A 12,602-nucleotide genomic window follows, 5' to 3' on the forward strand; every position below is an offset into this window, starting at 1 on the left:
GGACCGAAATGCGTGAGTGCAGGTGACACGCTTAGCCTCAGGGAAAAGCCCTTGGGGGACAGAGTCATCTCACTTGCTCGCCGGGGGTTACAGGTCCCGCCCTGCAGTGATCAGGAAAATGAAGAAGCAGCCTAGGGCCATCCAGGCTCTCTGAGCCTTCCCTTGCTGAGCCGCCCCCCACCCCCCACCCCCAAGTGCTGCTTCATTTGATGGATGGGCCCATTAATATGGAGAGCTAGCACTTTTTCAGCTGCCTGAAAAGCTGAAAGCCTTACAGTTAAGTTGGTACATTTGCGACACTCTTTGATTTCTGTGTGTGCTAAGTGTGCGTGCGTAAAATTTATATTCAGCTTAGAAAGACTTTGATCCAGCAAGATTTCCAAGTACCACCTGTCACTGCTTCTTGCTCTGGGTATTAGTGACGTGTTATATATGTTTACTTCCTGATAGAAGTTCATCTTCTGTTATTCCCTTCTCTTCTTTTCCTCCTGATATGATGAGGGGGCAGGGTGTGGTGGGGAGGGCTGGGAGGGAGCCTTGGGAGGTGGTACTCCAGTGGGTGAGAATCTGAATTTTACAGATCACACACCCCCAAGTGCTTGGGAAGTTGCAAAGGTCATATGTAGATTCTTCTCTTCTTAATTAAAAAATAGTAATTTTTCATTAGGACTTTAAAGTTTTTTTATTTTTTGAGTGTGCTCGTTGCCATGTGGGTTTTTCTCTAGTTGTTAGCGGGGGCTACTCTTGGTTGCGGTGTGTGGGCTTCTCATTGTTGTGGTTCCTCTTGTGGCGCACGGGCTCTAGGTTGCAAGGGCTTCAGTAGTTGCAATTCCCAGGCTCCAGAGCATAGGCTCGATAGTTGGGACATGAGGGTTTAGTTGCTCTGTGGCATATGGGATCTTCCCGGATCAAGAATCAAACCCGTGTCTCCCGCACCCGCAGGTGAACTCTTTACCACTGAGCCACCAAGAAATCTCTTAATAAGTATTTTTAAATTAAAATACAAATAGCTTACTTTTTGGGGTTAGCTACTGTTTCTCATTTGTGTCTCCTCAAGCATTAATTTGAGAAATGAATAGTGAAGGTGGGAGGTGAAGTCTTGATGGAGATACAAATATCCAGTGACCTTTCCAAAAAAAAAAAAAAAAAAAAAATTCTAGTTCCTCCAATTTCTTTTAGTCTTCAGTAGCAGAAGGAAAAACAAACTTTCTCTGTTTAAGTTTCCAAACCTTTAGCTAACTTCTTGCTTTGGGGAGATCCTGAACAGCCTTTCTTGAGAGCTCTAAATCCTGACACCCACCCCCTCTACCCGGCGCAATCCATGGTAAGAAAATGCATGCCTGTGGAAACCGAGGGCCAGCATAGGGAACTGACCACAGTATGTAGGAAAATATTACAAGTATGAGCTTTCCGTGAGAGCTTGTTGAATTTTCACCATCGATGAGCTCTGAAGTTGTGTTTATACTTACAGAAGTGTAACAGGGAGAATTAATTATTTGATTCAATTGATTCAGTTATCTGGAGTTTTCAGATATGTCTGTCTTGCTCTGAAACTTTAAAAATACTCTGCTTCAGATAACGATTTTCTGGAAACAAAGACTCCTGTCATTATATAATGAAAACTTGATCTAACATCATATGATTCTGAAGCTCTGAATTAGGTCTGTACAAAAAGCACACTCAGCTATAAAGTAGTTTTTTCTTGCACTTGAAACCCATACAATTATATCCCACTTGCATTATAAATGCTATTATTGAAGATGAAGGAGACAGGTTTTTTTATCCCCTTTATTTCACTGGATGCTGAAGTTAAGTGCAGGGAAGCCAGAATAAAGCAAAGTCTGAGAGACTTGGGGTCAGATTACTGGAATGAAATTGTTTTGATAACAGATGCTATAGCGGCTTCTAGATGACATTCTGTCCCCTTGTGGACACTAGTGAGTGTCGTGTGTGTGTGTGTGTGTGTGTGTGTGTGTGTGTGTGTGTGTGTGTGAGCAGCTCAGCTGTGTCCGACTCTTTGCGACCCCATGGACTGTAGCCCACCAGGCTCCTCTGTTCATGGAATTCTCCAGGCAAGAGTACTGGAGTGGGTTGCCATTTCCTTCTCCAGGGGATCTTCCCTACCCAGGCAATGACCCCAGGTCTCCCATATTGTGGGCAGATTCTTTACCTTCTGAGTCACCAGGAGAGTCTTAAGCTCTTCTAATCTCAATTGTGTTGGGTACCATTGTCAAACTCCCTATAGTCATAACAGTTACACCCATAAAAATATAGATGTTAGAAAAGAGGATTCAAATCACTTCTAGGTTGGCTATAATTAATTATTTTTTTGATGCGGACTATTTTTTAAAGTCTTTATTGAATTTTTTGCAATATTTTTCTGTTTTATGTTGTTTTTTTATCCGCCCCCTCCCCCCGAGGCATGTGGCATCTTAGTTCCTTGACCAGTGATCAAACCTGCACCCCCTGAATTGGAAGGTCAAATTTTGATCACTGGACCGCCAAGGAAGTCCCATTTTTTTAAATTTTGAGTTTGACTTTTGGTGAGTGGGAGAGATGGGATGCTTTAATAAAAGGACTAACCTGAGATTTTCTCTAAAAGCCGGGAGACTCTGTCTCCTTGATTACAACTCGATTGAAGTGGTCCCGTCTCCTTTCTGTTTTGTATGCCTCCCCCCAGTCTTAGATGCAGTGAGGGCCCCGTTCAGAGAGGCATTTCCAATACTGGGAAAGGTGGTGAAGTTACGAAGCGCGCCGTGTGCTCCGGCACCCTAGAGCATCTGGATTACAAGTGAAAGGTGGCGAGGAGGCAGCGACGTGACCAGGAACAGGGCGTTCTCATGGTTGGAGAGGCCACGTGCTGAGAACACTCAGCAAACAGTAGGTTTGCAGTTTCTCCCATATGCGCTCATGGTCATTTCAGCCACAGCCCAGGCTTCATGGGAGGTTATAATGAGAGATGTCTTTATTAAAGCATCAGAGATCTACTTTTCTTTCCTTCCCAGCTCCTTTAAAAATGTTTCAGCAGGGTTTACTCTTCAGTGCTAAGATCATCAATAGTGGGGAAAAAAAACAAACAAACCTCTTTGACCTCATTTTGTAGGAGAGACCAGATATGTCAGTTGTGATATATTAAAAAAAAATGAGTATCAACTTCCTGACAGAGGCTCTCAGAATGAGAAATTATTTTAATTGCCCAGCCTGGTCCAGTTTCCACATTGGCCCTCCCCATCCTCTCTGATTTATAATTCACAGTCCCTTGGGTAGTGGCCTCTTCCCAGCAGAGTGAAGAGGCAGATCCCAGAAGCAGAACGGGGGCAGCCCTTCCTTCCTCATTTTCCACAGGCCTCTCTCTTTCCATTTTCCTACGTAAATATTGTCAGCTTTTAGACACACTCCACTGCAGCAGCTGGCTCAGAACTTTTCATTCAGTCAACAATTCACCCTTTCAGCAGAGTTCCGGGATGAATGACCCCCAGGGGCTGGATGACAGGGAAGGCAAGGTGCCTGTCCTCCGTTGGCCCACAGGGGAGGGTGCCATCCAGCCTGCAGAGCCAAGCAGTGCTGGGGGAGAGTCTGAAGAGCATCTGCTGGAGCCCTGTGACGCAGGCTTCCGGAGGAGATGATGTCAAGCAGAATCTAGGGCCAGTCAGAGTGGTGGGGGAAGGGATCGGCTGAGAGGGTAAGATGAGGCTATCAGGCAGAGGGGGCAGCAGTCTGCAAAAGTTTGGAGGCCAGAAGGAGGTAGTCGGGCAGGCATGTATAATTCTGTGGGCAGGCAGTGCCAGCTTTGGGGTCAGGCTATGGTGGGGGGGTGGTGGGGGTGGGCTGGGGGAGGCTGAGGTGCCAGGTGAAGCAGCTCTGGGGAGCGAATGCATGACTCTGAGAAGCAGTGTGATACTGTGGAATTTGTGTTTTAGGAAGCTTTTTGTGGCTGACTAGGGGGAAATGGATTTCTAGAAGTCCTTGAGGGGCCGTTGGGAGACCTGTGAGGCGGCCACCATCCTCAGGGTTGGGCAGTGATGCAGCCGGAGTGATAGTGTCAGTCGAATTGGTGACAAAGCCACAGGGTGACCGGCTGTCAGGAGGGAGGGGTGGGGAGCGGTGAAGAGGACCTTCCGGGATTCCCTCCGGTTTAGGTGCAGAGTAGCAGATTTTCGAGGAAGAAAGAGGATGAATCCAACTTTGGAAATGTGGGTTTGAGTGCCTGAGGCTCCCTCAGTGTGTCTGCAGATCTCGGGACAGAGGTCTCGTGGGCTCTGATATGGAGTTGGGAGTCCTCACTTTGAAATCATGAATGTGAAACATAGGTCACCCCATGAGTGAGGTGTAAGAAGGTAGAAGGGATAAAGATAAAAACCTTGGCAACATGTAAGAGATGAGAGGAAAAGTGGTAGAGACATAAGCCAAGGGAGAATTCTAAGAAAGAGGCTGATGGTATTGGATGCTGCAAAGAGTTCAAGAAAGATAAAGATGAAAAGAAAATGTATTTGAACTTTGCAACAGGAAGGGATTGTTGACTTGGACGAGAGTGGTTGGTGGAGCGGTGGGTGTGGCAGTCCCTTTCACGTGGAGATGTTCAGGAAGTTTTCATGTGGGTGGGTGTGGACTTGGGGTTGTCAGGATGTGGCAGCATGTGTGAGGGATGTCTTTGATCTGTAGAAATTGACTTAGGGACCCTTGAAGGGCGCATTTTCATTGACATTGCAGTTTATACCCACTTCACAGGACTTGGCCATGGAAGAGCCTGCGTGGCTCTTATTTGCTTCTCTTCCCTGATACTGGTCTACAGTTTGGGGCCAGGGAGAGAGAGGAAGGAAAACAAGAGCAGGGTGGGGAAGAGGAGGACAGAGAGCCAGTGTCTGAGGTTACTTTCAGCTGCCACATTCTGAATCAACCCAGTGTCTCTCTTGTGCCCTGCGTCTGACCTGCTTATGCAGGTGGAGAACCTTCCACCACAGCCTGGGGCTGGGGATGGCGTGTGTTTCTCTGCCCTGCTCAGCTGTGTGGCCCAGACAACAGCCGCTTCTTCTGTCCCTACGGCTCCGCTAACTCATCGGTCTTCTCAGACTGTCTTCCCGCTGCGCTGTCTCATCCTCGGCGCACGCCCTCATCTCCTGCTCTCAGAGGAGACCGAGTTCATGGGAAACTGGGAACCTCCTTGCAGCCCCTCACTTCTCACAGAGAGCGGTGTCCCTCCTTCTCTCCGTGTGGGCCCTTCCCGCCTGGCCCTCTGGTCTTCTCACTTGCCTTGGAACTAGGCTTCCCTTGAATCACTCCTTATCCTAGAAACTTTCTTAGGCAACCTCAGCTCCTCTCGCCTTTTTGAAACGGCCACCACCCTGCCCCTGCCCGTAGAACCTAAACCTTCGGGATCCTCCCTTGCAGGTTTTATGGAACTTTCAAATGTAACAGGTTAACTCGTCTTTCATCACCTAAGTCTGTCCAGTCCGTGTGTGCCAGGACTGGTTACCATCCACTCCAACCCATAGCCTGGGAGATGGCATCCTCCATCATGTCTCTACTTCCACTCCTTTCTTCACCTTGCCACGCATCTGATTATGTGTCTCGTCTGCTTAAAACCTTTTGGTGGTTAAATCTGGCTTTCAAAATAAGTCTTAGGCCCTTTGTAGCAGGCGCATCTTGACCCAGTCCTTGCCCATCCTCTGGCTTCAACGCTTCCAGGCTCCCCCAGGCATCCCAGGCCCCAGCTGCCCATCCGGAAGTTCTTGCCATTCATGGAGCAGCTGGGACTCTCCCGCACACACCTCTGCCTCTGCTGCCTGGTGAACGGCTGCTCATTCTTCTAGATCGGTTGTGCTTGTGATCAAACCCATGTGATTTGTCTACAAAGAATGAATTCTCTTTCATACCAACCTATCTGTTTAGAGCCACCCCACTCCTCATTTTTACACTTCAGATGCTTCCTGGATGCTGTTATTACCTGGTCATGCTTAACTTAGGGTAATTTAGTTTTGTTTTCAGATCACTGACTTCCAGAATAATCAAGGATGGAACTGGCCTTTTTACTATGAATTTAGGTCTAGTATAGTTATTACTAGAATCAAAGTGCTGATTAGTGGAATGTGAAAAGTGACACCCTGATTATTGCAGGTATGAAAGGAACAACTAGAAAAGCATTTTATTTGCACATTTATAAAAAACATGTGAGAATAAATGAAATATTTTATATCAGAACTTTTATTGACTCTCTGCATATTAATTAGTTACCATTGCAGTGTACTTTTTCCTCTTTTCAGTCAAAATTTCTTGCCTCCTCAACAGTTTATTTTGAGATCCTTAAGAGGTGCACAAATCTTTCTAACAAGATTTGTAAGCACCTTTTAAAAAGCTAATAAAAAGGAGTTATAGTTGTAGAATAGAGTATGTTGATATTGGTTGTGAGACTTTTCAGTGAAAATCAGGAAGACTTTAAAAAATTAGAGAAATCTGTTTTTTTCCCCCTTATTTTCATACTTTAAAGAATAGAACTGTATAAAGTGATCAAAATATCAGGGTCTTATTTTCTGCTTTTGTTTCTTTTTCTTGAGATAGAAAGTAGCTACAATTAGCTATCATCCCTTCTCTCTGTAAAAAGTATTTTCACTCCTCTGATGTTTTCCAAGTGACCATTACTGTATCCAGTGCAGCTTTTACTGCTCACTGCGAGGAAGAGCTAAAATATCTTCCGTCTCTACGCCCACAGCTATGTTTTTCTTAGCCTCCAGTAGGAAAACCTTTTAATTTCTATCTCCCAACACTATGAACCATAAAAACAGTCTGGCGATCACCCGAGGTTCAGAGAACAAAATCAGCAAAGGCCTGAGTGTTGCAGCCAGCACACCCCACGAGCAGCTGTTAACCGCTTAGCGTCCACACGGGTCACACAGGAGCTTCTGACTTTTTGCCACAGCCATCACCCCGTCGGGAAGAATGAGCCAGCCAAGTTCCTTTGGTATTTCTATTCACTCTAGGGTCCTGGAGAACAAACTGAAGCTGCCTTTCTGGAGAATGAATCATTTGTATACTATTTATAATTTATATAGTTCATAGTAAACATGGGCAGCTATAACTATTCCATGAAAGTGAAAGTGTTAGTCGCTCAGTTGTGTCTGACTTTTTTTGCGACCCCATGAACTGTAGCCCACCAGCCTCCTCTGTCCCTGGAATTCTCCAGGAGAGAATACTGGAGTGAGTAGCCATTCTCTTCTCCAGGGGATATTCCTAACCCAGAATCAAGCCTGGGTCTCCTGCATTGCAGGCAGATTCTTTAGCATCTGAGCCACCAGAGATTCTGTCAAAAAGGCAAAAAAATTTCTTTTTGGAAAAAAAAATCCTTCTATATCAGGAAATATAAAATGTATACACAAAGTGTATAAGACAAAAAACGTGCAGCTTAATTAATCAACATAGAGCATAGAAAAGAATGAAATAATGCCATTTGTAAGAACATGGATGGACGTAGAGATTATCATACTAAGTAAAGTAAGCCAGACAAAGACAAGTATCATATGATATTACTTATGTGTGAAATCTAAAATAATGATACAAATGAATTTATTTACAAAGCAGAAATGGACTCACAGACATAGAAAACAAACTTATGATTACCATAGGCGGGGGGGGGGGGGGGGGAGGGGAACAAATTAGGAGTTTGGGATAAAAATATATATACTTCTATATGTAAAATAGATAATCAACAAGGACCTACTGTATAGCACAGGGAATTATATTCAATATCTTATAATTACCTATAATGGAGGAGAGTGTAAAAAAGAATATAAATATGTGTGTATATATATGTGTGTCTGAATTACTTTGCTGTACACCTAAAACTAGCACAATATTGTACATATTGAACTATAATTCAATAAAAATTAAAAACACAGAGCGGAGGCTTGTGTAACCATCACTTTGATCAAAAAAGAATGAAACCAGCACCCCAGTCACTGCCACCTCCTTCCCATTGCCACTCCCCCACCCACCCACATAGGTACTCACTGTCCTGCCTAAAACCCTTTTAAAGTGGGTTTCTGCTTGCTTTCTGTGGGGCTGCCTGAGAGAGAGCAGAAGCACGGCCTTGGGGGGCTGGGGGTCTCCGGACAGGTTCAGAGGAGGCTTGGTGGATGGTAGCGTGGCAAGCTATCTGACCCTAGGTGCAGGCATGGACTTGAGTCTGTTGTAGCATCTGCCATGCAGACTGCTCTTTGTAAAAGCTGCAATGATTCAGTCCTCTAGCCTGCGCTGAATTCCCAGCCCCTCCCTGGAAAATGAGTCTGCGGACCTGTATGTATCTAACGCACAGTAGTAACTTCTTTCCACGCAATTCCAGGACCTTAGCTTATTGCCAGTGGGTGGACAATCTCAATGAGACCCGGAAGATGCTCTCTCTTAGTGGTGGCGGTCCCTTCAGTAACCTGCTGAGGTGGGTCGTGTGCCACATAACGAAAGGAATCGTGAAACGCGAGATGCATGGCCACGGCATTGGCCGCTTCTCCGAGGAGGAGATTTACATGCTGATGGAGAAGGACATGCGGTCTTTAGCAGGGCTTCTGGGTAACGTACCACACCTTCTATTCTGTATTTTCTGTCCTTCCTTTTTGCATGATTAGTAAAGCACTGCTAGTTTACTGCTTTAAAGCTTTATTTTGGTTGATTTCTTTGCTTCTACATGTAGGTTGCAGTCCCACCTTTTAACCAAGTCCCCTAATTTTCAGGAACGTGTGTCTCTCTTCTGAATCACTAGGGGGTGAATGTTTCTAGTGTGGTGAAGCTCCCGGGTGAAGAGAACGTAGAACGTGGCATAGCATTACCAGCTGGCTGTAGGTGGTGATATTTCTGAATGTGTTGTGAGCCAAGGAGGAATTTGAGCAAGGAAGCTCTTCTATTTATAAATGGGTCAGGGTGAAAGGCTATTTATAGACACATCTGCTCAGAAGATTCGACTGGGTACTGTTGACCTCCAGCTAGGAGAGATGCCAACCCAGCCCGAGTGAATGAGCGACATTTGACATTTTCTCACGTCTTTCATTTCCCTTTGTAATCTGAGTCTTCTTCTTATTAGCGTGTTTGCGCTCTTCTGATTTTGTATTTACTGCACCCATTGGGTTTAACTGGGCTTGGGAAGCCTCTCAAAGAGAAGCACCAAGGGGCCTCTCTTCATGGCTGTGTGACGATGCTCAGTCGAGTGACCCACCCTTGCTCACCTGGTTGGCTGGTGGCTGGGCTGATGTGACATTGTTCTGAGTGAAGCTTGAGCCTTAGCTCTGACAGTTTACAAATGGATCTTTTGAATTCAGCTTCGATGTGTGAAATAATGGCCTCTCCTGGGGACAGCTCGTGTGTACGGAGCCAAGGTCATAGGACCTAGTCCTTCAGAGCTGCCGATTTTGTCCAGCGACTGTGGTTTTCCTTGGTCCTCTCTCGGTACCCTCATCTCTCTTCTGGAGCACATTAAGTACCTCACCTCCTCCAGGAAGTGGAGTTTCGGATTTGTTTTGTTCAAACCTACCTGGTACCCAGGAACTGGGAGCTGTTCTGTTCAGTGACCCACTCTGACTAGCTCCTTCCTGCTCCTCGCCACCGATGCTTACTGGACCTGGAATCCTCCCTGGAACCTGCAGAGGGAGATCCCAACAGCACACCCAAGTCTTGGCCAGCTTTGTTGTGGGGGCAACAGCAAGGGGCGGGCAGGCTTGATGCGCTGGGTTCCTGCTCTAAACAGTTATTCCGAAGCCCCGCCTGGCTTGGAGGTTGATGCTGTCTGGACCCGCTGGGGCTTTGTCTCCGTGGGCCCAGGTGGGCCTGCCTGATGTAGGTATGAGTGGAATTTGCCTCCAGCTTGTCTCGTTCCTTTGGAAGCTTAGTGCTGGACTCTGGGCCACACAGAAGCCAGTGCAGAGAGGACCATTTCTTCTCAGCAGTGGCTCTATCTGCTCCTGGCTTCTTCCCCAGCTTTCACTGTAGGGAGCCCCAGAAAGCTAGGAGTTGAGCTTCCAAAGTGATGAGAGTTCATCTCTAATGGTTTAACCGTGCTGGTTCCTTAACCAGAGTGGGGTGATCATCTCCCTTCTAGAGCATTTTTGGTTGGGGAACTTGGGATCAGGGTGATAGTCATAGCGAGGATAACACCAGTGTCTCTCCCATGTTTGACTTCTCCCCACTGCTGGTGAGATGGGAGGCAGTTGCATCACTGATGGCTAGGCTGGATCCCTGGCAAGTGTCACAATGGCATTCTGAGTCCAGATGAGTTTCTAGGATGAGAAACTGTGGGTTATTTGAAAAGCTAAAGTTTGCTAGAGTTCTATTCTGAATAGGGGTCCAGGGAGCAGTCTGGCTTTGAATTCTATTGTAAGAGAAGCACATTTTCTGTGTCTGGGGAAGAAGAGGCTGTCTGGCTGAGCATCATAATTTTCTTAGTAAATGAGGCAGAAAGCATCTACTTTTCCCTTCACCCAGGATATAGCTTACTTATAATATCCAGCTATTTTATGATGTTGCTCTTGGAGGCTGAGGGCAGCATGGACTATAGAGTCTCATCATTGAAGTCAGTTTCCTGGGCTTTGTGAGTTGAAGTCATACTCATCCTTAGGAGGCTGGCTTCCAACAAGGAGATGTGTTAAAACTCCAGGCTGAAGTGCACAAGTACTTGAGGAGAAAAGGTCTCTTTCTTTTTTAGAAGCTGCTATTGAAAGAGCCCTGCTTCCCTGCTAGCTCAGTAGTAAAGAATGTGCCTGCCAATGCAGAAAATGCGAGTTTGATCCCTGGTTCAGAAAAATCCCCTGGAGAAGGAAATGGCTACCCACTCCTATCATTTTTGCCTGGGAAATCCCATGGACAGAGGAGCCTTGCTGACTACAGTCCATGGCATTGTGAAAGAGTCAGACAGAACTTAGCGACTAAACAATAACAACAACAGGGGAAAGAGCCAAATAATAAAGTGGAATTTGTAAATGAAAGTGAGAAAAACAAGCTGGTTTCCAGCCAACTATACTAGACTAAAGTGAAAGTGAAATGCACGTTTCCCTCCTGATCTGAGGCTTTATTGATTCATGAAAATGACTCTGGGAGTCTTCACTTTTCAGAGTCCTTGTTGCCATTGGGTTGGCACATGTCAAAAAGTCAGATCTATTGGTTATTTTAATAAACATCAGTGTGTAATCTTGGCTAGTTAATAAAGAGTAATGGGATGTAAAGTAGTTCTTTGTTTCAAACGAAGCAAAATGAGTCACTTGTCATGTATATGCTTTGGTCACTCTTATCAGCTCGTAGAGTTACAATGTGGTATAGTTTTTCAAAATGATTGTATTTTGCCGTTGAACTAAAAAAATAAAATCATTTAAAATTTGTTTATTTTTCAATTTGTAAATAACTTTGCTTTTCAAATATACAGATATTCAACTGATCACTTAGTTCTTAGATAAATAACATATGAAAGTGCAAGTTGCTCAGTCGTATCTGGCTCTTTGTGACCCCATGGACTGTAGTCTGTGGAATTCCTCAGGCCAGAATACTGGAGTGGGTAGCCTTTCCCTTCTCCAGGGGATCTTCCCAACCCAGGGATCGAACCCAGGTCTCCCGCATTGCAGGCAAATTCTTTACCAACTGAGCTATCAGGGAAGCCCATAAATAATATATGGAAGATTAATAATATATAGGCTTTGTGACTAGTAATAGAAAAATCTCTAACTCATTTTTAACCTGAAATACCTTTGGGGTCCCATCTGTCCAGACTGAAAAGGCTTGCTGTGGAGCAGAAGTGGTGATGTGGTATATTAATTCTGTATCCTGCAACTTCACCGAATTTACTGATGAGCTCTTGTAGTTTTCTGGTGGCATCTCTAGGGTTTCCCACATATAGTATCATGTCATCTGCAAACAGTGACAGTTTTACTTCGTCCCTTCCAGTTTGGATTCCTTTTATTTCTTTTTCTTCTTTGATTGCTGTGGCTAGGACTTCCAATACTCTGTTGAGTAAAAATGGTAAGAGTGGTCATCCTTGCCTTTTTCCTGATCTTAGGGGAAATGTTTTCAGCTTTTCACTGTTGTGTATGATGTTAGCAATGCGTTTGTCACATGTGGACTTTATTATAAGAGAACTGGTCTTAGAGTGTTGCAGAGCAGGAAGCTGGGCTGGGTAAGAAATAGATTGGGGTGGGGATCTGGTAGCTGCAGTGCAAGAACTTCCCTCTTTGGGGAGTGTGCCTTAGGTTGTTGCCAGACTGCAGTTTTATAGTCCTTGTCTTGTGGTTCTCAAGCGCCTGATTGCAATATGAAGCTTTTGGAAAGCAGCTTTTTGTCAGGTGGGCCGGAACTAAGGAAAGCTGAAGCGGTGGCTCCTCATGTGTGGGCGTTGGGGGTGGATGAAGCTGGACCGAGTTTCTTCTCATGCATCTGACTGCCCCTCAGGTTCAGGCTGGGGAAACAGTCTGCAGGGTTGGGGTGTTGGTGGTAGGTCATACTGCTATGAAGGGGTCTTCAGGGAGCCATGCATTTATCTGATCATAATGAAGCAGCACAGACGACTGAACTCTAGTGTTTCTTTGCTTTTGATTGGACCTTCATAGGCCCTGCATAGTGACGCAGCACTTGTGGGAAAAGCA

At 45.4% G+C, this 12,602-nt stretch overlaps 1 protein-coding gene across 3 annotated transcripts in view; it reads left to right on the forward strand.

Annotated features, from left to right (window-relative positions):
- FAXC (failed axon connections homolog, metaxin like GST domain containing) overlaps nucleotides 1–12,602 on the forward strand; it is a 74,692-nt gene that overhangs the window by 18,103 nt on the left and 43,987 nt on the right. For all 3 annotated transcript variants that reach the window (XM_061131449.1, XM_061131448.1, XM_061131447.1), the window contains one exon: nucleotides 8,333–8,556. In XM_061131449.1, the coding sequence (XP_060987432.1) occupies nucleotides 8,333–8,556 (224 nt within the window). The remainder of the gene's footprint in view (nucleotides 1–8,332; nucleotides 8,557–12,602) is intronic.

Source organism: Dama dama, chromosome 28 (assembly GCF_033118175.1).
Source record: "Dama dama isolate Ldn47 chromosome 28, ASM3311817v1, whole genome shotgun sequence".
Classification (NCBI taxonomy): Eukaryota; Metazoa; Chordata; class Mammalia; order Artiodactyla; family Cervidae; genus Dama; species Dama dama.